This window comes from Erithacus rubecula (genome assembly GCF_903797595.1).
Source record: "Erithacus rubecula genome assembly, chromosome: 1".
NCBI lineage: Eukaryota > Metazoa > Chordata > Aves > Passeriformes > Muscicapidae > Erithacus > Erithacus rubecula.
Window position 1 is genome coordinate 18658367 of NC_136658.1, and position 23914 is coordinate 18682280.

The window sequence follows — 23914 nt, forward strand, 5'->3', positions numbered from 1 at the left end:
TGAGAAAGACCAAAGACTGTCAGAACTCCAGGTTTAGGGCAAGTGTTCTGAAGTTAGTGGGGGCCCAGCAGAATAGTTGCACTGTCTGGTTGTCAGCATGAAAATACATCCAGACTAATCAGAACGTGTCTGCCTCATGTCTGTTAGAATTGTCCTAGCAGATGTGCAGATAGGTTTTTAGGAAACAATGGAGACATCCTTCATGAAATCCAACTTCTTTAATTTCCCTTCTCACAGAACAAATGGTTTATTTTTTATAGCTCCAAGGGCAACACACCTGGGATCAATTAACCTTGTAACAGTTCATGTTGTTGATGGGTCCAAAATACCTTTGGGTAATAAGAATATTACATCAGTTTATTTTTCATCATTCTTTACTTTCTCTGCTTTTGCTATATGGCTAAACCTACACTTTAATCAACAGAAATACCTTAATATCTTTGTCATGTTCATTTCTTAGTACTTTACAGTCCAGTGCATGTACAAAATGTTGCTGGTTTTAATTTTCCAGCCATTTTTCTTCTTCATGCAATTTTTTATAGAAATACTATATGTACGAGGCTGAAGAGTCATGTAAAAAGACAATGCCTTATCACCTTTCCTGATTTTGTCTGACTTACTAATGATATATATCTTACTAGACTTGAAAAGACTTTTACATGTATTAAAGCATGATTTTCAGCCATATTTCTAGCACTGACTCTTTTGTTTATGATCTGCACAGACAGTTTGAATTTTCTTTCACCTGTGATGTCTTGTGTTTAAAAGGAAATTATTTGCATTTGATAAGTGGTAATATATCCATTTTCAGTTCCCAATGAAACATACCACATTTCACCCAGGCCCAAAATTGGTCAAGCAACTGAAATTCCTTGGTTTGATACAGGTAATTTTTAAAGATATTCTTAAGTTGTATTGACAATCTGTAGATCTTAAGTAAAATCAGCACAGTTTAATGTTTTATGCTCTGTTCATTGTTACCTTTAAAACTGTTTCAAATAGGTAGTATAATTTATTTTTCCCATTATCAAATATTATCATATATTTCTCTGAAAATGGGATTTGCTCAGTATTGCCTCAAATATCAAAGATTATATGAAGTTGTTGAACAGTATTAGAGCTGTGTATTGGATACTCATGTATATAGTGTTGCAAACATCGATGTAAACTGAGCTCCAGCTTTTTCCTTACAAAATCTAAATCTGTAAAACTTCCCCAGTCTAAGTGTCAGAAATGAGCAATGTGTTCTGTCCTGCATAAATATTTTCTCTGATGCTTTGGAGAGGCTGGAGTAAGTGCTATGGGTTGGACGTTTATTTGTCTTGAATATCAAATATTCAGTTTGACTTAAAAAAACTGATTTTCAGACATTGCTAATTGAGCACAAGATAACAGTGACTACTGCTTATGCTTTCAATTTCCAGTGTGATTTTCACAGATCCCATAACATCTAGAGTATCAAAATTATTTTGTAAGTGAAAGGCAATAATAAAAAAAGGTTGAGGGATTCTGATTTCAACCTTGCTGATAATGCTGTGCTTCAGCTGCCCTGCACAGTGTCTGCACTGAATGCTCCCAGTGGTTTTCCACAGCAATATTTTAATGTTTCATAGTTTTAGCTAAGTCTTTGGTTTGGGGGGGTTCCGTTTGGTGTTTTATTTTGAGGTTTTTTGTTTGTTTGTTTTTTACAGAACCTAATTAAATGTCTTAAGGCCATGGATACCTTGCAGAGCTAACTCTGTATCCATATACAGTTGGGTAACTGGCTGTAAATATTTTACATCTTTTTCCTAAACCTACATATGAATGTAACTGGTCAGACTGCATGATGGAGTCATCTGGCCACTAAAGAAACTAGCATTTTCCACATGCATTTTGGTTTAGAACTCATAGAGCTCTCATGTGTCCATTTTGCTGTATCACATTGGTGCATGGACCTTTTTGTCTGGCAAATTGCACTGCTCTGTATGTATTTTTTTACACACAGCATTGACAGGACCTTATTTCTTTTAGCACCTTACAAAACTCATCTCACTTCTGCAAGACCAAGGCCATTGGATAAATCAGAGACCAGACCTGGTAATTGTTTATTCAATCTGGGATGGGGAGGAGGTTAAATAGTTAGCTAATTTCATCTATTCTTAGTGGAATTTTAACTATTGCTGGGAGAAAAAAAAAGGTGTATTTTTCAATCAATTAATTAGTCTAGTGGTAAAGCCTTTCCAAATCAGAAACAAAAAAGAAAAGAAAATAAACCAAAACTATGTGTGTCATCACAGCAGGTGTTGCTGCTTCTTCTCTAATGTGGTATTCTTGGCATCACATACAAGTATGTTGGGTATTCTTCTCATAGTAACTTCTTTATTTTTTCTTCTTTGTTCGTCTTTCCTTCAAAACTCTCTCACAGCTTTTAGTAAAACCACACTAGCACCAGCCAGAACAAAAGCACCTGGACTGCCAAAGTGGATTGTGCCAACAACAGGTAGAGTTCTGGGTTTGGGGTGGTTTTTTAAAATTTATCAATAAAAGACTGGAATGTGACTTCCCCAAGTCATCTTGAGCCCTGCAAAATATCTCGTTGTGTTTTATTACAGAATTTAATTCCTCAGAGTGCCATGTGTAATTGCTTCTACTGATCTTGTTATATATTTTCTGAGGGTGATTATGAAATTACATTGGCATTCAGTCTGTGTAATTTTACAGATTGTTGTGTGGCTGCTGTTTACTAATGTTTTCTAGGTGTTAGATCCACAGTAATTACTGGAAAACGCTTCATTGAAAAGGGTCACCCATTTGTTTGAGGCCAAGTCAAGAGGCTTGGTAGGGAAGCCTTAAAGCCAAGTATCCTTCTGGTTACTCTCTATGCACATGGGGTGTTCACATTCAGACCATGCAGTATTTGGACTGTCTAGTGTTCAGGCTTGGATACTTGATCACCAAAAAATTCCATATTGGTGGGTGGCAGACGACAGTGAGAACTTCCATTTCCATGCCCTTAAACAAGCAGATAACAAATGTTGCTAAGCACTAAAAGTACAGGTCTGGTTGGGGAAAAAATAATTGATCCCTTTTTAGTTGTGCTTGATTTTTCCATCCAATCAACATAGTATCTTCAATGCTAATTCATAATGAATCCATGTTTGTTTTTTTTTTTTATTTCATAGAATGTTAATTTATTACATCAGTACAAATAACATTGGGGATTTTATTTTTTAATACAGTCATTGGTTAATCAAATAGATAATTTTGAGATTCTCCATCAACAATTCAAGTTGAAAATAATAAATAATATAAATAAGTAATTTACATATTCAAGACAAGCTTTTGGCTGATCATCCACTAAAACTGCTGTTGTCCAATATTATTGCTGGCTGCTGTTAGAATTTCTATGCTAGCTAGATTAGGATAGCCTGAAGGGGATATTCCATCTATTCTAAATACTTTTTCATGTGTAATGTTTCTTTCTGGTATATTTGGCAATTTAATACCTGTTGCTGATGGCTTGAGAATGGCTTGAGCTACTCATTCCTGTACATTTTCACAAGCCCACCATGTTGTTAGAAATGGTAAAAACTCAGAAGAGATGGTTGTATATTTAAATTGAATTAAACCTGTTTAGAATGTGGCATACACTTCTGAATGCCTTCATTAGAGGTATATGTTCTTTACCTTTCTTTGTCCTTCTGGTAAATTAAATGGGGCCATCAAATTCCAGGACATCAGAGCCAGTTAAAGCATTAAGTGCCCAATTTCAGTAGTTGTGGGTCAAAAGGTTTTGTTGTTCACTTGTGATGAAAGTCACCTTACAATGAGCTTTCTGATGTCTGATTACTGGAATAAGAGAATGCACACAGGTCTCCAGGAGTGATGACATTATGACATTATGCATAAACACACAATTACACTGTACACAGTACTTTGAGTTTTTTCCCCTATAGTTGTAACTGCAGCAGAAGTATTGGTAGGTTATAAAAAAATACCAGCAGAAATGAATACATAGTAAGTAAATCAGTAGTATAAACATAATAGTAATAAACTGTTACATGGAGATTTTTGTGCTAGATGCTGCTAAGGTATTGTTTTAAGCAATCATATTGTAAGTAGCCCTCTTGGTGTGCCCACCATTTGTTACTATTTCCATGTCTGTTGCCAGGAAGAGCTAGAGTTTCATGGTGGTAGATGGTGTCAAAAACTACTCTCTACTGTGTATGCTATGTGTACTCACTGGTAAATAAGTACCTTCTTTTAGAATTCTTCTGAAAAATGATACTTCCAGTAGTGGTTTCCATTGCCAAGCTACATAAGTGTCTCTTTTCTCCAAGTTGAAGAAACTTCCTGTAGATGTCTCTTGGCTAAATTTCCTGTCCTGCCAAATGAGCCCTTAAAGTCAACTTTGGTATCCAAAGTACCAAAGGTCTGGCCTTTGTTTTCTCCTCCCCACTTCTTTGTACCTCCAACCCCCCTGCCACAACAACTCATTGACACCTTTCTGTGAATCTGCACCATTCTTCTGAGAAGTGCAAGATAAATCACCAATAATTTCTTACATTTTTGGCATCTTGAGAGGGGAGTGCAGCTTGTCACAACTATTCAGTCAGCACTTTTCTTGATGATCAGTAAGTAAAATCCCAAATCTTATGTAAGGCCAGTAAATTGCAGTATTGTGCCAGTGTCTGAGACACAAGGCTGACTGTGCCCACAAAAATAAATTAGCATGAAAGGATTTCAGGTAACCAAATAAAGAAATCTTCTGTATCTCTCCCAAGCAATGTGCAATTAATTATCTATTCTGCAAAAGTGACATAGAAAAGGACTGTGTAACCTGGAATGCCAAATCTTCAAGTTGAGCAGAGACAAAAAAAAGTTCCTTTTTCCTTATTTTTCAGCGGTTGGCTTATCAAAACTTATCCTGAACTTTTGATCTAAGATGATCAGAAATTTTAACTGCTCTGTTAGGAATATGCTCTATATGTAACAATATGTTTTCAGACTTACCATTAGACATAACATCACTTATTCTTGCATATCCCATTGTTTGGACACCAGTTTGGATACTTTAATTCCTAGCTAACTTTGCTGGGCTGGCTGTTGAGTGCACTCTGTTTTTCTCCCTGACTGGGCTCATTAGCCTCAGTGCAAAGATATGCTTCACCCCATGCAGAGAGTGCTTGGCAGCTGCAGGGCCCCAGTGATAAGCAGTGGAATTTGTTTTTTCCAGCTCCTGCACCAGCACATGGGGCTGTGGCTGATTTCCTGGCAGGCTTTCAGTCTCCTGGCCAGCTGTAGTGCCAGGTGGTAAAAGCAGGGATTGCTTCCTCATGACTAGCATTCCTTTTAGGTTTTGCCGTGTTTCAGTCATTTTCTCTGTTTTATTGAGATGGTTTTTCATGTTAGTGTATGTAACTTAACCTTACTGGGCTGTTTTTTAATTTAATCCTCACCATATAAATACTGCTCTTGATCTACTGAGCTTCCTGACAAATGTCAGCAAACAAACTTTGAGCAACATTTCCATTTCCCTTGTGAAAGGGAGGCATACATGGTTTTCATTAAAATGGCCATTAACTTTGTGTTCTATTTTCTTTCTATTTTTTAAACTCTGTGTGCATAGTCAAGTTCCAGAGGAACTCAAGTATAAAGGTATTTCAGTTTACTTTATCAAGAGCACTTTTTCCATTATTTCCCTTAAAATGATCCACCCTTCTAATAATGTGCCTACAATTAACGACAAAGAGTTTAGTTTAAAAATGTTCCAGACCTTATGAATGTTTCTAAGAAAAAAAATAGAATTAAAAGAAGACACAAAGACATATGCAAGTAATAGCTCTATTTTCAATTCTGTTAAAATGGATGAGTGTGATAAGTTCTTTTAATAAGCAAGTTACATTAGGTAGAATAAGGCAAGTGCTATGACAAATACAGCAAAATTTGGTTATGCAGGTACCTCGTGTTAAAAACACAAACTTTTATGTCACTTGAAAGTGTATTGAAATACTGTTCCCAGCTTAATGCAGGTCTTACTCCCAGCTTACTTTAACCTTCAGTAGATTGTTTATCATGTATGGACTGTGGAATTGTAAGGAACATACAACAAAAATGGTCAAACATTAAAGTAGTTGAGAAATTATCTGCTTTATACCATTAAAATACCAGTGAAATATCAAAACAAATGGAGAAACAGATTATAAATCTATGAAATCTTCGGCTGAAGTGATTAGACCATGTTGGAACAGGGTTGTAATTTGATAATTAAAGTAATATTGAGATTTATATTTTTTAAAATATATGAAATTTTAAGGGTATTTGTCTCACATCATGAGCTAGGGAAGGGGCAGTTCTTTCCCACAAACAGGATGAAGTTGCAGTGCATCTTCTTGGTTTACTATATCTGCAGTTTTTATAAAGCAAATATACTTAATTTGTGTAGAGAAAACATACTAATTTAACAGTCTGACTGTCCTATAAATACCAGCAGGTCAAACAGTTGTTCTGTACCAGGAGTTGTGTTGATCTTTTAATGCCACTTACTTTTCTTAAAATGTGTTTATATAAATTTTACGTAGGGCTGTGTCTTATATACAAACTGGATGTTGTGTATACTTTGTCTCCTGTACTCCAAATATGGTGAATATACTTGGTCCAGAATTGCTCTAACCATTTAATATAGAGGATGACCAGAGATCTTACTATGGGGTGGAGAACTTTGCCAGAATCAATGGACATTTTATTCTTTACACTGAATAACTAGAATGTTCTCTCTACTAATTTTTCCACATATAATCTTGGTTTAACTCATCTGTTACCTCTTCATCTTATTAATTTGCTTTTCCCAAATATACTTCACTTGAGGAATGTTTAGAATTAAACTGAAGACTTTGTAGAACAAGATCACTTTCTACTTATCTGAATAAGAAGATAATGGATATCACCAAGTTATCAGTAAAAACATAGATGGTTTTACATATGATGTCAGCTGGAGTTTGAAGATATTCAACATACAAGTATTCCATGACTTGGTACCACACTGTAGATACTTATTTAATTTCCTTTTTTTCACAGATTATCTTTATACACCTGAGGCTACTGCCAGACCAATTGACATGGGTGTCAAAAGACCTCCAGAATATGTTGACACCTGGCAAAAGCCAATTTCTGGTAAGGTTAATAAGAGTAGACAATAAAACAATTTTTAACAGTTGTTTATAAAAATAAAACCACTGCCTTTTCTGCACACAAAGCACCTCCACTGAGAAGAACAAATAATTCTTAGTCATCCTAATCAATACACATTCTTATGGCTTCAGGTTGTTACTAAAAGAGATAAAAATAAGAATTTATAGCCACTGCTTACACACTACATATGGTAGAAATTTTCCCCACCAGAGTTGTATCCTTATGATCTAACAGCCACAATACCATGAGCACTGTCTTTTTTTCATGCTAATAGTTTCCACATAGCAAAGGTGAATAAGGTAAAAGCATAACCAACTTTACTGCCATGTATAAGGAAGTTTTGTTGAATGTTGGGATTGTTGGGAAAATTAGAAAATTAGGCTTGACGGAAAATAAGAATGTGGAGTAAATGAGGTTACAGGGTTTTTTATTTGTGCAACACAAGACTTGTAAGGTTTACTCTTCTAGCAAGTCTTGCAATAATATATTCAAAACAATCAAAATGTTTTAACTGAAACATATATACAACAGGTAAATACACTGATATGTAAAGAATTTCTCTGTTTCATAATCATAACCAGGCACTGAATTTGCTTTAGCTGTGGAGTTTGGTTTTTTTCTGACAAAGAAACTGACTGAAATGAAACCTTTTTTGTTTTACTCTTGGATTTACTACTCAGCTGTAGATGTTCTTTTTAGGTAGCTTCTCCTTTGAGAACATGTTAATATTTTATAAGCTGCTATTCGTTCCTAGCCCTTGTTGAATTTCCTTTGCACCTAACTTACTCTACAAAGATAAGAGCCTATCTTGATGGCCAGGTTCTGCTGTTTTATCATTTTTAAATTTATTCAGTCTGACCACTGTCCTTTACAAAGATTAAGTCTAGTGTGGTTTGTAGCAGCTGAAGGGAAAGTGTAAACTGAAAACAAGGATAATACTCTGCATTTTTTGTTACTGAATGTCAGGCAGTAGTGTTTCCTTAAGTAAATCCTGCTTGTGATTTGCAGATACCTGAAGGTTTTTTATGCACATGGGTTTGAAGGGACATTAAGACCAACTTTTACTCATTATATGACATTTGATGTCTAAAGCTTTTAGAGCTTTGAGGCAAGCCAGTACCTTGAACTGTAGTCATAAAAGGCAGTTGGGTATGGTTGTGAAATTAGCTGCTGCTGCTTCTTAATTTTCTTGTATAACTGCAATCTCAGCTCTCTTCCTGAGGCCTGAATATGTACATCAAAATTCATGGAATCATAGAATGGTTTGGGTAAGAAGGAACCTTTAAAGATCAAGCAGTTCCACCCCACCTGTTCAGAAAAGATGATATAGACCACTGGCAAGTCAATACTTGCACATTTTACTTCATTAATATCTGGGACAATCCCTTCTGTAATTACAGGTAGGGGGAAAAGTAATGATGAATACTACCAAATAGTAATATCTAGGGTATGATGACATATATACAGGAATTTATTATACTTTTTCAGGCATTAAGCGTATTTTTTTCATCTCCATCTGGAGACTAAAAATGACTATGAAACCTACAAATGCTCTTTTCAAAACCACTGCATTCTCCTTAATTACATAGAGCATTATTTTCTGTCTTGATCTGAGGAATTAAAAAAACCCAAACAACAACTGTTTTATAAGTGACTACAAGAGTCCAAAAAACAAAAGGGAAGAGAGATGGAGATATTCCTGTTTATGTATTGTAAGTATTTCCAAAAAGCTTTCCTAAATGAGTCCTTGGATCTGCTCCCTTCTCGCCCACCATCTTTCTATTTATAGGATAACCCAAGGTCTGATACATAGGACCTGAGGTACCCTGTGGAGCCAGTAATTCAGTATCAGGCAGCTTGCATGGTTGTTGACTTTGGCAGCCTTTTGAGAATTATATTGCTCTTGAGGATTTTCTCCTTTTAGGTACAAAAAGGCTTTTGTTACATAAATGTGTTGCACATATCTCCTGGATTTTCTTAAGGAAAGAAGGGCAAAGGTGAATAGTGGAACAAAAATCTTTTCCTTTTCCTTTGGCTTTCCTTTGTATAATAAAATCCTTCATAATTTTCTGGAAAATACAAGTAAGTATGAATTAAGAGGCTTAGGTTTGCCTTTTAGACCTCACTGTCAAAGGACATTATCAGATAAATTTAATGGGTACTGGCTGGGACTGCACACTGAAATAACCAAGTTGCGTTCTTCAGAAGTTTCTACAACAGTAATTGCCTTTAGCCATGTCAGTGTATGAGGTGACAGTAACTTTTTTCAGTTTTGAATGGCATAGAATAAAGTGCTCCTTATGATAATTTCATTTTCTCACATCTTTTGCTTCAAGCTGAGAGTGGCCAGTTGTATTAGTCAGAAAGTACAAGAGGTCAGAAATTTTGTCAGTAGGATACTGAAGATGTTTCCTAGCACATTGAAGTGTTGTTTATTGTGTGTCCATTTGAATGCCAGAAAATTACTGTTGACAAAAATGAATAGCTACATAACAAGTGAAACACTGAAATATTTGTACAAAATCCCAAAGGACCTACATTTTTTCAGCTTTAAAATATGGCACACGGTTCTCAGGGAATTCAAGGATGAAAATACAACTCAGATCAGCTCCTAATCTCACCTCCACTTTTGATATTAAATTAGACATGAAACATTGCTTGAGAAGTTAGAATATAACTTCTGGCGTGTTTCTGATTTTATGGAATTTGAGGCTAAATAATTAATAATTCTGTCTTGTAATATCATTCAGTGACTACACCACCTGGCCCCCAGCACCCTCCTGTACCTCCTGCCAGACCTACACAAATGAGAAGAAAACCTCTGCCCCCTAACACCGTGACTGGTAAACCAGGGAGTCCAGGTATTTCAGCCTTGTCAGCATAAATATTTTATTGTGTGTGAGATTATACTGACTAGCAGGGTATAGGACAATTCTATAGCATAGATTTCTTTGATCTGTGGTATCTATAGAAACTAGTCTTTTGGAGCACACAGGCCTTGTGTCTTTTGTCTTTGTACAAAAACGATTTCCTTTTTTTTCCCCCAACCTGGTTATAGCGAAATCATGACTAGTAATGGAGCAGAAAGCAAAATAGCAACCTTAAGAATATTTCATGTCTACTAATATAATTTCTTGCTATTTAATGTGCATGTTGGATGGAAGATGTTCACTATTGTGCTTCAGTGCCTAGTCCTGAGTGGTTTTTGGTTATGGAATTTCTCACACATATATATGGTACATCCATTTACCCCTTCAAAAAATGAGCTAACAACCACCCAGACAACTAACTGCACTGAGAGACAGAGCAAGCTGAGTTGTTTCATGTATAGAATTTAGCTTGATTATTGTGCTGAAGTATTCTGGCTTCTCACTATTGGTTTAAGATAGCACAGAGACTTTCACCTTTCCTATTTTATTTTAAGATTATCCTGAAGTGGGTATTCAATATCCACGTGGATGTTTTGTCAGTGGATTCTAAGTAAGAATCCTTAGGCTAACATTATCCCTTGTAGTCAGAAACTATCATCTGCTTAACCTTAGCATCATGACAGCTTCTTTCCTCTTCATACTGATCTCTGTAGTTTTTTGGAAATATAAAGGTATTTATATATAAGAATATACAGCTGTATGTGAATTTACAGTTCTACTGGATTTCCTATTGTGGGGTTTTTTTGTTTATTTCATTTGGGACTTTGTGTGCTATTAAGGTAGTAAAGGCCTAAATAATACTTCAGTATTATGTGTGGCTGATGAGTAGCAAGCTGGATGAGACAACCTATATACTTATTCATCAGCAGAGCCAAGACTGAAATACTGTGTCTGTACTTGTTGATGGGTGGTGTTTCCTTAGTAATAGTTCCAAGAAAACAGAAGATGTCACCAGTCTTAGACCTGATATATTTTCTTTTGCTTGTGTTGGGCTCTATGCTAGTCCTCTCCACTAAGTGTCTAATTAATTTACCAGTGTTTTGAAATTTCAACCTTTTTCCTTACAGTGGAAGCCAGGTTATGTGATAGCCAGCATTTGCCATAGCTTCCTAGGCTTTCAAGATGGAATAAATTGGTTAAATGATCTGGTTCTTCCCTGTGGGGACAGTAGAATATTTTCTTCCTTCTGTGTTTCCTAGTGTTTTATCCAGCTTGGTTTTAAACCCTGTAATTTTGTTTCTTCTGGTTCCCTGGAGAGACAGTTCCACTGTACTGGAAACAGGAAAAAATTTGCCTCAATTTTCTTCTTGGATTTTCCCTGTCAGAATTCTGTCCTCTTTCTCATTAACACTGTGATTAATTCCTTACTTGCATCTTTCTAACTCATCCAGTGGATATTATGGAAAGGTTTCTATGCAGATATTAAAAGTGTCCTGAATGGAAAAAAAAATGGAAATCAAAGTTCCAGGAACTTTGTGAAACTAAACTCTAGTGACAATCTTTCAGACTTCCACTTTATTAAGAAAATTAGTGGAAAGTAGGCATTTTTGTTGTCTTAAACTTGGCTCACCAGAGTTCTGCCTTCAGTTGCCATGTTCTGCAGCATGTGTGATGGGGAGGTAACTACATTATATAGTTCTTGACTCTTCAGGGTTGAGATTTCACTGTCATATCATGGTTATCTGGGAATACCTGCATGGTTCATGAATTTAATTCTTGTCTTTTACAGCTATTATGCAAGAAGTCAAGACCTTTACCATGGATTGTTTGCCTCTTAGAAACCTGTTTTCTTTATTAGGTGGTAACAGCTGAAGAATAAAAGCAATGCCACATAATCTAAAATACTTTTTTAAAATAGCTGTTTAATTATAGGTGATAATATTGCCTCTATCAGTCAGTTTCTGTCCAGACTTATGCAACCTACTACAGAAATGAGTTCAGCAAGAAAACCTTTCTTCTTGAGTTAGTGTTATAAATGTTCAAAATGCTGGTCTTGGCTGCATTTTCTTTGCTTTTATTTGAAATGTATCCTAATTTCATTTAGTGGAAGCTCCAGTACTGTTCTGTGGTTAAACAACTCTTAATGCAAACCACAGTTAAGGACTTGGTGTTTATCACTATAAATGTTCCAGCACCACCCTTGCTAGTGTATGTGCTGTATCAAGAGCAGAAATTAATCTTACCTATATTTGAGGAAAGAGTCCCAGTTTCAGGTGCTGACTTCAGCTACTGTGTCTTGCAGCTCAGGAAGAAATGTGCTCTTCCTTTAAGGAACAGAATGTCAATTCTTGTCATTTTGCGTAAATATGTGTAGGATGTGTACATTAAACCAGGTTGTATTCTAGCTGACTAAATCTCCAAGACAACCTCAAAGTAGCAAAGAATTTTCTTCCTGAGTTTCAGAATTAGGTTACATTTTCAGCTAGCACAGTTCAGAACTTTCCTAAATGCAGCTGAGGAATTACTATGATTTGAATGAAAACACTTGTTGCATGAAGCAGTTGTCACAAAACTGAGTTCTCTTAGAAAATCAGAAAGCTGTTTGATTCCTTCAAATGCTGAATGTCTTGTTGCTACAAGTCCCTCCATCTGTCACTGTAGCTAAGCCTGCTGGACCAACATCACCTGTGAGGACAGGAACATTACATAAGACACCAACAGCTTTTGCAACTCCGGAGGACTATGGTGAGCATATTACAAACAGTTCTGGTTTCTTCTTTTTTCTTTTTTTTTTTTTATTTTTTAAATTAACAATAAGGTTTCCATTTTTCTTTTGCTTCCCTTCCCAAAACTTTATTGAGGCACTGTGTATTTAACATAAAAATATTCTGTCTGGGGTGATTCTGATTTCTTTTATGCCACTGAGTGACTTTTCTGATTTGACTGAGATCTAGTTCTCCTCTCTTACACATCTTGACAACTGAGAGCATGACAAGGGTTCCATTTTCCTATAAATCCATGCATGGATAGAAGGCTTTCCATACTATTTAGTGGCCATTTAAAGCTGTGCACTTCTTTTCCTGGATTTTGATTTTCCCAGGACATAAATTCAAAATATTATTTGTCAGTGACTGATAGTGCTCATCATAGATGTGATATCCTCCTTCATTTGATGAAAATGCCACCATTTAAATTGTAAAAATTTCTGTAGTGCAATCCTAGTTGTCAGTGGGTTATTTGCCCTTTATCAAACTGAGAGTTGATTACAAACTCAGAGCTAAGTCTTTTCAAGGTGGCATACAGTAAAGGGTTTGGAGGAGGATGTGCTTAGAATTTTTGAGCCCAGATGTGCAGTTCTTGATGTATTGTCATGAATGATGCTGCTTCTGATTTTCCTGGATTTATAGTAACACTTAAATTCTTATCTCCTGACAATGATAATGAATTCACTGTGACCCTCAGTGCTCAGTGAAGCAAGTTGGATGTTAGATCTATTTAAATACTTGTTGGAAAGGTATTGTGTTTTATCTGTTGAAGTCCATTGTAGTATTTGCATCACATTCAGTGTAGTGGCTAATTAATACCACACTATATCATGAATCCTGCCTGCTTTAGCACATTTCTCTTCACCAGTGCATTTGCTTTCAATTTCCTTCCAATTTTGTGGAAGGTGTACACTCTGAAGACAGAATTTTTTATTCCCTTGTTGTTATTTTCAGAGAAGCTACTGCACCAATGTAACAGTTCTATATCCCCAGAACATCAAAAATCTCCAAGCTAAACAGCCAGCACAGTGCAAAAAGATCCTTTTTCTGTGGCTGACAATTTTCTTCCTTACTAAAAAATTCAGTTGAAGCAAACCTAGGACAATGGCCTTAAAAGTATTTTACATGTATTGCATGAACTGAATAGAACAGAAGTCATTAAATCTGTCATTTTTATTATGGTTTTCTGTACAACATCACAGAAAACATGGAGCACCTAAAATGTAGAGACCTGGCAGCAAATGTCTACCATATATCTATTCTTACAATGATTTAAAATACCAAAGGAGCTGTGAAATGCTGCAGTTCTAACACTGAAACTTTTATTTATTACAAATTATAACTGTTTTTTCTACAGTTGATGCAACTGTCTTCAGCTCAAGTCCTACATCAGAAACAGATTCATCAGGAAAACCAAGGTACCAAGGTAGGATATTCATAGCTATGGTATTTTTATTTCAGGGAGCATGTGAAGTCTGAGTTATCTTGTATCAAATTATCTTATTTAGTTATTCAAAGGACAAAATTTTATTTGATTCTGTGTCACTTCAGTGGCAGCTGAAAGTGGCAGCATTTTCTTGACAGAATTTTACTTTCTGGACTAAAGTTATTGCTCCTTCTGATGAAATAAAGTGTATGTAATGTGTTTGTATGAGCATACCCCTCAAAAGCTGCAAGTAGAATTATAGTCTCATTTAACTATAGAAGAAATAAAGTTGATTTTTCTATTTTGTGACAGATTTTAATTCCTTCAAACAGTGTGTATCACCTGCTGATACCTTCAGAATGTCATTTCATCAGTGGGAAGGGGGTGAAGGCAGTGCAGACTCCAGGTCAAACAACAATAAGTAAAATTTTAAAAACAAGCAAAAAAACCAAAAAATAACTGCAAAAACACAAACAAAATCAAAAAGAAACAAAAATGAAAACCAGCAGCTTACTATTGAATATATGGGATTTATTCTGAAAGCTTTCTGTTTTGCTTGTGCAGATTTTTTCTTGGTGTCCTGGGATGGATGTTGTGCACCAGAGGAAATGGCACTGCCATTTTGTAATAACACTCTATTGAATAACAGCTGTTTCCTATTGTTCTTAGCCCCCCATGTCAAGTACATGAAGAAAGATGATGATGTGCCTTGCTCCATCACAAGCTCTCTGGAACATTTTCCACAAGAAGAAGTTGGCAGCAAGGAAGAGCCCACTCGTCCTCCACAAAACCCTCCTACCAACCTCACAGTGGTGACTGTAGAGGGCTGTCCATCCTTTGTCATACTAGATTGGGAAAAACCAGACAATGACACCGTTACTGGTTGGTTTGATTTCTTTCCTCCATTGTGTGATAATACCATATTTCTAGCTTAATTTACTTTCACAGTAGTTTTTTGCTATTTAAAAGTACTTTAATCCCCAGGGATTCAAGGAACCCAGTAGGGGTCCTTATCAGCTCCAGTGTGGATAAGAAAATGCTAGACTATAACAAGATTTATAATATATAACAACAAGGATCATTGGTGTCAGTGCTGGCACAAAAAGGTACTTAAGAAGTATATGACTCCATATCTTCTCCAATTTTCTGGCTTCCCTCTTTACAGGATCTGGTAAGATCTAGTCAAGAAGTTCCAACAATAAAGCAATATACGTATAGATTCACACAAACAATGTAGGCATCTTTCTTGACCTGAGGATGCTGTTTCACAGTGGGCCAGACACATTCAAAGCTTAAATCCATCTTGTAAGTCAGTAGAACTTTGCCACTGCAAGAGGGTTAACAAGCCCTCTCTGTTAAAAGAATCTGGTTTTTTTCATTTCTAAATTAAGGGGTTTATATTGAGAAGAAATGCATGTGAGTCATGCAGGACTCAGCACACAGACAGGTAAACATGCAACTCAGTCATTCTTAATTCTTCCATCATCTTCTGTATCTCAACACTCGCTGGTGAAAATTGAACACTGAAGTTAGCTAGCAACTCAGTTAGTGACTCATCAAAATCCATTCTGAATTCAAGAGAAGGCATTGAATCCTGTTTTCTGAAAACAGTGATTGCTTCATATTGGCACCTGTATGACATTACTTGTTTAGACAGGCTTAAACCAATTTTGCTGTCATCTCTTTCTATTTTTGTAGTTTATGCTTGTTTTTCCAATCATCTTATTTAGGTATCACATCTTTTTTTTTTTTCTTTTTTCTTTTCTTTCTTTTTTTTAATAAATTTGCTGTTTCAGATAGAAAGGCGGAAACAGAAAACATAATTTGTTGCATCATTTTGTTTTTTGTATGGTTGCTTTGCTTGACTTTAATTGTGTCCAAGGGATTTCACTGGGTATGCCCAAAACCAAAACATAATGAAAAGGTCTGACAAATAACAACCAAAACAGTGATCACACTACCTCCTTGTTTCCATAAAAATTGCAAGTGTCAGGAAACAAGACCATTTTGCTCATGCTTTGCTCCTTTGTGGTGCCACAGAAGTGTAGGGCAGTTTGTTGTCTTGTGCACTGAGTAACAAGCAGGCACTGGATGGACTCAGTAGTTCTTGGTGTGTGTCTGTGTGGGCATGCACATACTTGCATGCTCATTCATTTCCTGCATTTCCTTTTCCAACTTGAATGAGTTAAAAAGTATAAATCATGTATTGACTTCAGGCTGGCAAAAGGTAGAAAGGTTGAATTCCTGTACAATTGCATACTCATTCACTATCTGTTTGTATTTAAGAAGCTCAAGTGAGAGATGTTACTTGATCTATTTTTTCTTTACTGTAATTTTCCAGAGTATGAGGTTGTGTCAACTGAAAATGGAGGAACTGATGGTGAAAAGGAGAAATCAATTATAACTACAAATCAAACCCATTCTACTGTGGAAAACCTAAAACCTGACACAAGGTAGTTAAATAATATAATTTTCTAAGTTAATCCAACTAATTTATTCTGTCAGCATCTGCTACATCAAATGGAAATACCTATGGAAATAAGACCAAATCAGTTTTCCTCCTGGTTCGGTTTGGCTTTCTTGTAAGTTAACAAATAATACATATTTGAGGAATCTTTAGGAAACTTCCAAGAGTATTTGTGGTCTGGACAAGCTGCAGAAGTGACTTGTTGTATCAGACTTGTTGTACCTGTCAAAAGTAAGAAAATTACTGTGGAGAGGAAAACATGTTTGTCCTGAATATATAATTTTCTTTCGGTGACTTAAAAGAGCTGGCAAATTAAAAATGAGTTCCAATTGATGGTGTGCCTCTCATGCAATTAGTTATAATAAGCATGATCTATCTTTAAATATCAAATCTCATAAAAAAAATATTATTCTTTTTATGGTAAAATTCAGAGCAGGGAAGAAAACCCCTTGTCTTTTGTTACGTTGTTTACTAATTGCATCAGAAAGTTAATGAGTGACACTTGGGGTTTTTCCTGTAAGATCATCCATTTGGCTTTGGTGAATGGATTCTTCTGTTTTAGATAAACTGCCCTTTTCTATTATTAACATCTATTAATTGGAAACACAGCACAAAATTCTGCATAGAGCCCATGCTGAAACTTTATTTTTAGGCCATGTGTGGTGTAATCTGAGGTGCTGGTTCAACCTCTGTTGTTACCAGCAGCTCCTAGGAGAAGAAATGAAAACCTGTTGCACAAAATGGAGGACAAGGGAAGAGAATTTGGAAAACTAAATGCATGGGAAAATTTTGATACCTTAAAAGAGTTTATTTGACAGATTTCAAAAGATGGGCTCACAAGATGGGCTAGAATTGTTGTGCTTTGCTTCAAGAATGCCTGTGTTATTTCCTGAAGGCATGTGCCTTGTGAGAGGGTGAACTGCAGTTCTGTCATGTTAAGAGGCAATTAGGATATGTTGGCAATGCATAGCTTGAGTACCAAGCATTGATTTTCTTGATCAGCTGAAAAGGCTTATAAGGGATGGCAAAACAATGTATTTCTGGAGTAGTGACTAAGAAGGGGAATAGGTGCTGCTGAAGTTGTCAGGTTGTGCTGTTTGTGTTTTCATTTCAGTTCTGTTTTTAAATAATACAGTTGCATCTTTGAAAGGAGCTCTGTATTATTAAGCAGATTCTCTTAAATTCCACCTTCAAGCTCTTCATGTCTCATGGTGGCAGAGATGGAATGGGTTTGGTTAAGTGTAGAATGACATTGAAGCAAATAAAAACCCTTGCTGCTGGGAGCAGTGTCCACATGATCCTAGGAAAATCTTTTTACACTGCTATTTGTTCAGAAAAGAAGCAAGATGAAGACAGGCAGATCCAGCTAGAGCCATTGGAAAGATCATAATTAATGCAGGAGCTATGCAGAAGCACATAAGATGGTTTTTAACCTTAACTAGCAACAATTCTGTCAAACCTGTGAGAAGACTTTCAGGTTGTGGGAGGCAAGAGCAAACCATGGGCTGCAGCAGTCTTTTGAGGTGTGTGGTTTTTTACAAGGAGCTAGATAGGAAATCAGGAATGACTGGTTGGTGGAGGCTGACTTAAGATATAAAGGGATAACTTTTCTTGAGGAGTGAGCAGCTACCATTTCCTCAAAAAGGAAAGGTAGTGAAAGCCTTTCTGGATCCAGAGGGCCAGTGCCCAAAACTGAAAAACTTTTATATATTTTGCAGTGGTTCATGTCCCTCAAGTCTCACCAGATTTAAGGATGTAAAGTCCTCAGAGTGGCTTTGTTCAATAAAATTCCCATTCCAAGCAAAATGTGTTTCCTAATTTTGAGGACACCTTGATAGTTTTGGCTGAAGCACAAAAAGTTCCTGTTACCACTTAAATCCAGGCATGCTGGCACAGTAAATTCAGGGAAAACAAGAAAGTGGTTAAGACAGCTGGCATCATGTAGACAGTATCTGTTCTGCCAAGAAACATCACATGTCCATAATAAAAGTCTCCTGTCCATCAGGAGCTGCTCATTAGATGAAGGAAATGGACTTGTGGATAAAACTGACTGCAAAGGGAGGAAGGGAGACAATCAAACACATCTCAATATTCATTAACAGAGTCCCTGAAATGTCTAAAAATTCCTCAAGGAATACATTAAGACTAGAAAGGAAACTTTTCCATAACTAGCCTTAAAGGGAAGAACTGAAGAAGAGGTAGAGCTGGAAAAGAAACTTGGAAGAGAAATAGAAATCCCTCCTGCAAGTGATCAGCATTTTCAAAAGTACCAGCAATATATGGGAAGAGAAATGCTCAGCAGCTGAAGGTGGATTAACTGGGAAGAACCTCTTGGCCTGGGAACACTTCGGAGAAACTGACAAGCTGAATTAGAAACCAGCTAAATTACTTTTTTCAGCTTTCCTGAAGCCCTCAGTGAGTCTTTTGTGAACACCCTATGCTGCTCTTAAGTTCCAGTGCATTCAGAGCTAAAGGCAGTTCAGGACAGATCTAAAGCAGACAGACCTAAACAAAGACTTCCCAAAATGGCATAAAAATGTTTGTGAATCTGTTGCCTCAGCCTCCCTGGGTAAGTTTAAACCAGAAGGACCCTGTGGCAGTTCAAGCCTGTAGCTTTGCAGATGTGTGTGCCTGGCAGAGAGGGTCTGCCATCACACTGGCCAAGGTCCAGCATTCTGTTGAGCTACTTCAGGTAGGATATGGTAGTGCCTGGCCCAGAAGCTAAAGAGTTGATTGCCCACAACCAGCAGGAGGGAAGCAAAAAAAAAAAACAAAAATCCAACTTTTCAGTGTTAAGGGGGCAGTACAAGCAGCAGGGAAAACCTGGGATGCCAGGTGATGCTGTTTGTTTGCTTTACTCTTTTGCATTCTTCAAATAGGTCATGCTGCTACACCTCTGGGAAGTTCTGCAGCAAGGCAGACACCCTCCTTCCTCTGAGCTGGCCTTCACACAAGGCAGCTTTTAAAGATTAGGAGCTAATGGCCAGACTTTAAATATCCCAGGAATTTGGACAGTGTTAAGGATGCAACAAAGAGACTTTTACAGTCACTCATTAAAAATTGCATGTGCGACTGCAGCTGTCAGTAAGTACAAACACAGAAGTTAGATGGGATGAGGATTGTTGTGTAGTATTCTGTGTATTCAGACATATTTAGCTGTCTGAAATGTGACTAGATCCAGAAAAAAATGCACTGCTGAAAAAAAGATTTTCAACTTTGAGTACAGTTATCAAGTATTTGGCTTTAGCAGACTCATACCATGATAATATGGAGATGGAAATGAAAATGGGCTTTCATAGGCACACCATGACTTGTGAAAGTTACTTTTAAATAAATCAAGTTACAGATATTACAGAGTTTTATTGCCTTTCTGTCTTAAACATGCCAGCTTTATGTGATCCTAGTGACTTGACTCAGATGAAAGTAGAACAGAGATTTGAAAAACTTCTGACTGTGAGGACATAGACCCTTTGAATATATGTGGGGCACCATCAGCTGCTTTCTAACGTGACAGATTGTTTGGGATTTTTTTCTTTAAAAAAATGTACTAGAGGCTCCTGCACAGTGATTTCATTGGAATGCTGAGATCCATATGTTCTTTACCAAAGGAAAGATATATCATATTGATATAATTTCCCCACAGTAAGGCAGGCCTCACAGCTGACAACCACACATTAATTTAAAGGTTTTTTTCCTTATGGGACAAATATTTTATCTTCTTTTTCACCTAGAGAATTACCAAATATGGTGATTGCAGGATTTCAAAACTTAGATGATTTCTGATGGTTTAAATAATCCAGAGAATTCAAATCTTGATATCCATTATTTGATTGCTCAGAGTTCTTTAAACTGGTACTCTTGATGGCAGTAAGATGTTGTTTGGCTTCAGTCTAGAATTCTGTTAGATTTCTTCAGATTTGCTTCTGATTGTAACCTTTTCCTGAAATATCTCAAAGCATGTAGTGCTGTTACACCAGGTGAGCTAGATAACAATATACATCTTCCTTATACAGATAATTAATTGGATATAACTGGTGCCTGAAGAAAGCTTCCTCTTGTTTTATAAATGTCTTCTGTTTAAACATTTCTCTAATAGATGTGCTTCTGTGATCTAGTATTTAGATATACACAGCTTTGATTATGATTTTGTACTGTAGTTAGCTTTTGTTAGCCTTTATATTATATTCAAGAACTTCAGAGTAAGTCCAGATCACATTTTCCTCAGCCCCCTGTTGAGTATCACCCTAAAGCACACACCAACATTTCTGCAGTTTTTGCCATCTTTATTCTTCTGTTAGTGAAAAGATTGTAACAACTAAATTCCATTTATTCTTCTTTCTCTTGTTTATTCTGAACAGAGTAGTGAGCCACTCAGTTTTTCCTCTGTTGTTCAAAGAGTGAGTGTGTGTCACCACTGTACCTGGTGAACCCTGAGCTCAAAGCAGCTCAGTCAGCCCTGTCATGGACAGGGGCCTGGGCCAGGTCACCTTCATAGATGCCTTACAATATATATTATTGTAAGATTGGACCTTAGGGGAATTTTTGGTCTTGTAGATATCACTTTTCTCCAGTTCCTTTGATGCAGGCTGAGGTGGCAAATTCAAATGTCTTTTCTATCTTAGCAAAGAAAAATGGGAAAAACTAATGCACTAGTATGAACTAACTTTCTTCCTCTGCATGGAAATTCTGTGATTCTTATACAGAGAAATGCAGTGTTTATTCCACTTGGAAACGAGTCAAACTGCAAAATTGGTCATTTTAGTCAAAGTAGTTACAGTCTAACTTCCAAGCAGCCATTTGAAGAATGAGACCTGCAATATTCTGTCTAGGTTGTCACACAGGTCTCCTGTTTCTGAGTTTCCTTTTTAAAAGGCTGCTCACATTGGAACTCCCAATGGAAGTACCACTGGCATACCCAGGACTCTGCTCTTTCTTTGTTTTACATTAAAACTTCATAAGAAAGCATTGCAGTAACTTCTCCTATGTTAATAGTCAAGCAAAATCTCCCATATGTGAGCCAAGATAAGGTTATTATCCACAATTTTCAGTGTTTTTCTCCTTGAGCTGCTTCTTTGCAATAAACATTGAGAGGCCTGAGAGAGAAATGGGCTTACTGTGTTTTTTGTTGTCTTAGTTCCATCTCTTGTGTAGTAATAATGGTGTTCCTCTGCATATTCTCCTTGGAAAAAAATTTGTTTCACTGACCTGCAGTTTTTTCATGGACTTTCCTAGCCTAAAATATTAAATGCAGATGTTGTTTGGGTTTTTTTTCCAATGAGATTTTCTGTTATTTCTGCTGGTTTCTCTGCCAAAATATGTAGTTCTTATTTCTGTATCCCTGCCCTATCTTGGAACCTTTTTTTTAGTCAGTGTACATTTTTTTTCATTCTGGTCATTTGTTTAAGGGCAGTGAAGCCCATAGCTTAGACCATCGTGTCCAGGAAGTTTTACAGTCCAAATTTCTATACAAGCCTTCTAAAAAGAGCCTGAATACTGCTGAAAACTGTTCTCATGCATGTTTGTGATGGCAGTAATTGGAAGGTAGTAAAGAAAAATATTAAGACTTCTTCCAAATAGCTCTGGGGAAGTTTGAGTAGCCATTGGAGAACATGTCCCACCAGCCTTCTGGTGTAGAAAAAGAGTATTAATAAGAAACAAAAAGCCTGTGATGCTTGCATTCCACGGTTTTGTATAACTTCCCATCAGGAGCTGATCTGCTTCCCCATTAATTATTTTGGTGATTTCAGATATACTCTATACTATAACTTTCAAATATATTCTCTTTTTAAAAATGTTTTGAGTGATTTCTGTTGGAATTTTAGGTTAAATTGTGTCCCAAGGCTGTTATCACCTTTATCTAATATTGTTTTGTATTGTAGTTAGCATCCAAATCTTCTAATCACATACAAGGAAAAAACCAAGAAAACCTCTGTCAATGCAGAGAGTTTAGCTTTTTTTAGCAACAAGGGTCAAAAGATAGGAACTACAAAAAAGTTCAATGCAACAAAATTCAGAAAGTGCCAGGAAAGTGCAGGAGGTTTCTCTTTGTTTTATTAAAAGTCCAACTGATAATGTACTAAATTGCTGTTGATATCAGGGTTCATGGATAAGCATTTCCTACTTCTCTTATCCCTTCTTCCAACTTTGTTAGGAGAAAGATTCCTCAAACAAGCATAGCTGTTCATCCTCTCTCCCTTTTTCTCTCCCTTTTTCTCTCCCTTTTTCTCTCCCTTTCTCTCTCCCTTTCTCTCTCCCTTTCTCTCTCCCTTTCTCTCTCCCTTTCTCTCTCCCTTTCTCTCTCCCTTTCTCTCTCCCTTTCTCTCTCCCTTTCTCTCTCCCTTTCTCTCTCCCTTTCTCTCTGCCTTTCTCCCTTTTTCTCTCCCTTTTTCTCTCCCTTTTTCTCTCCCTTTTTCTCTCCCTTTTTCTCTCCCTTTTTCTCTCCCTTTCTCTCTCCCTTTTTCTCTCCCTTTCTCTCTCCCTTTCTCTCCCCCTTTCCCTTTCTTTCCTGGTGACTCTGCCATCCAAGCACTCTGCAGAGCCAGAGGAGTTCTGTGCACAGAGCCCTGCACAATTGCCATCCAACACCAGCATCTCCCCAGCAATAGACCTGAGGTCCCAGAACTGTACTCAGATGCTCCAGTTCTCCTATTATGCTGAAAATCTCTCTTCACCTTTTTTCAGTTCTGCAATCTTCAATCTTCTCCTTTTGCATGATTTTAAAAGATGCAGGAGCATCTGCATTTGCCAGACTTCCATGTGGTAGAGTGATTTCCTGGAGTGGAAAAATACACTCCAAGTAGTAATTACTATACATCAAGTCTGTTTAATCTGCACAAGGACTTTTACTCTCTTCCACAGTTTGGGAGGATTTGGAAGGCCTGGTCTCCAAAAGTTTAAGATGTTAAAGGTGTGATGCATTAGATTGCAGTTACATAGGATAGCAGAGTTTTTGGTATATGAGGCAGGCAGATATAAAGATGGAATATGGACTCCAGTTTCTTGTTAGATAAGTCTAACTAAGCAGCAGACATGGGATAACCATTCTACAGCTTTCCTATTCCCCTTTATTAATTTCACCATGTGTTCTTGAAACTCTAAGCATTTTGTCCCCTTCCTTGTGGTTTCTATAGGAGTCCATAACAGTTCAGATGATACCCTTTTTTCACCATTTTATATATATTTTTCAGATCTTTTTTTCAACCTGACACACAAA

General features: G+C 36.8%; 1 protein-coding gene across 35 annotated transcripts in view; it reads left to right on the plus strand.

Moving 5' to 3' along the window:
* ABI3BP (ABI family member 3 binding protein) overlaps nt 1-23914 on the plus strand; it is a gene marked incomplete at its 3' end in the record, with an annotated part of 130275 nt that overhangs the window by 95056 nt on the left and 11305 nt on the right. For 32 of the 35 annotated variants that reach the window (XM_079302282.1, XM_079302291.1, XM_079302298.1 and 29 more), the window contains 10 exons: nt 261-335; nt 812-886; nt 2014-2079; nt 2408-2482; nt 7060-7155; nt 9924-10034; nt 12705-12788; nt 14166-14234; nt 14904-15116; nt 16576-16687. In XM_079302282.1, the coding sequence (XP_079158408.1) occupies nt 261-335; nt 812-886; nt 2014-2079; nt 2408-2482; nt 7060-7155; nt 9924-10034; nt 12705-12788; nt 14166-14234; nt 14904-15116; nt 16576-16687 (976 nt within the window). The remainder of the gene's footprint in view (nt 1-260; nt 336-811; nt 887-2013; nt 2080-2407; nt 2483-7059; nt 7156-9923; nt 10035-12704; nt 12789-14165; nt 14235-14903; nt 15117-16575; nt 16688-23914) is intronic. The other 3 variants (XM_079302286.1, XM_079302300.1, XM_079302302.1) reach the window with 1 other exon arrangement.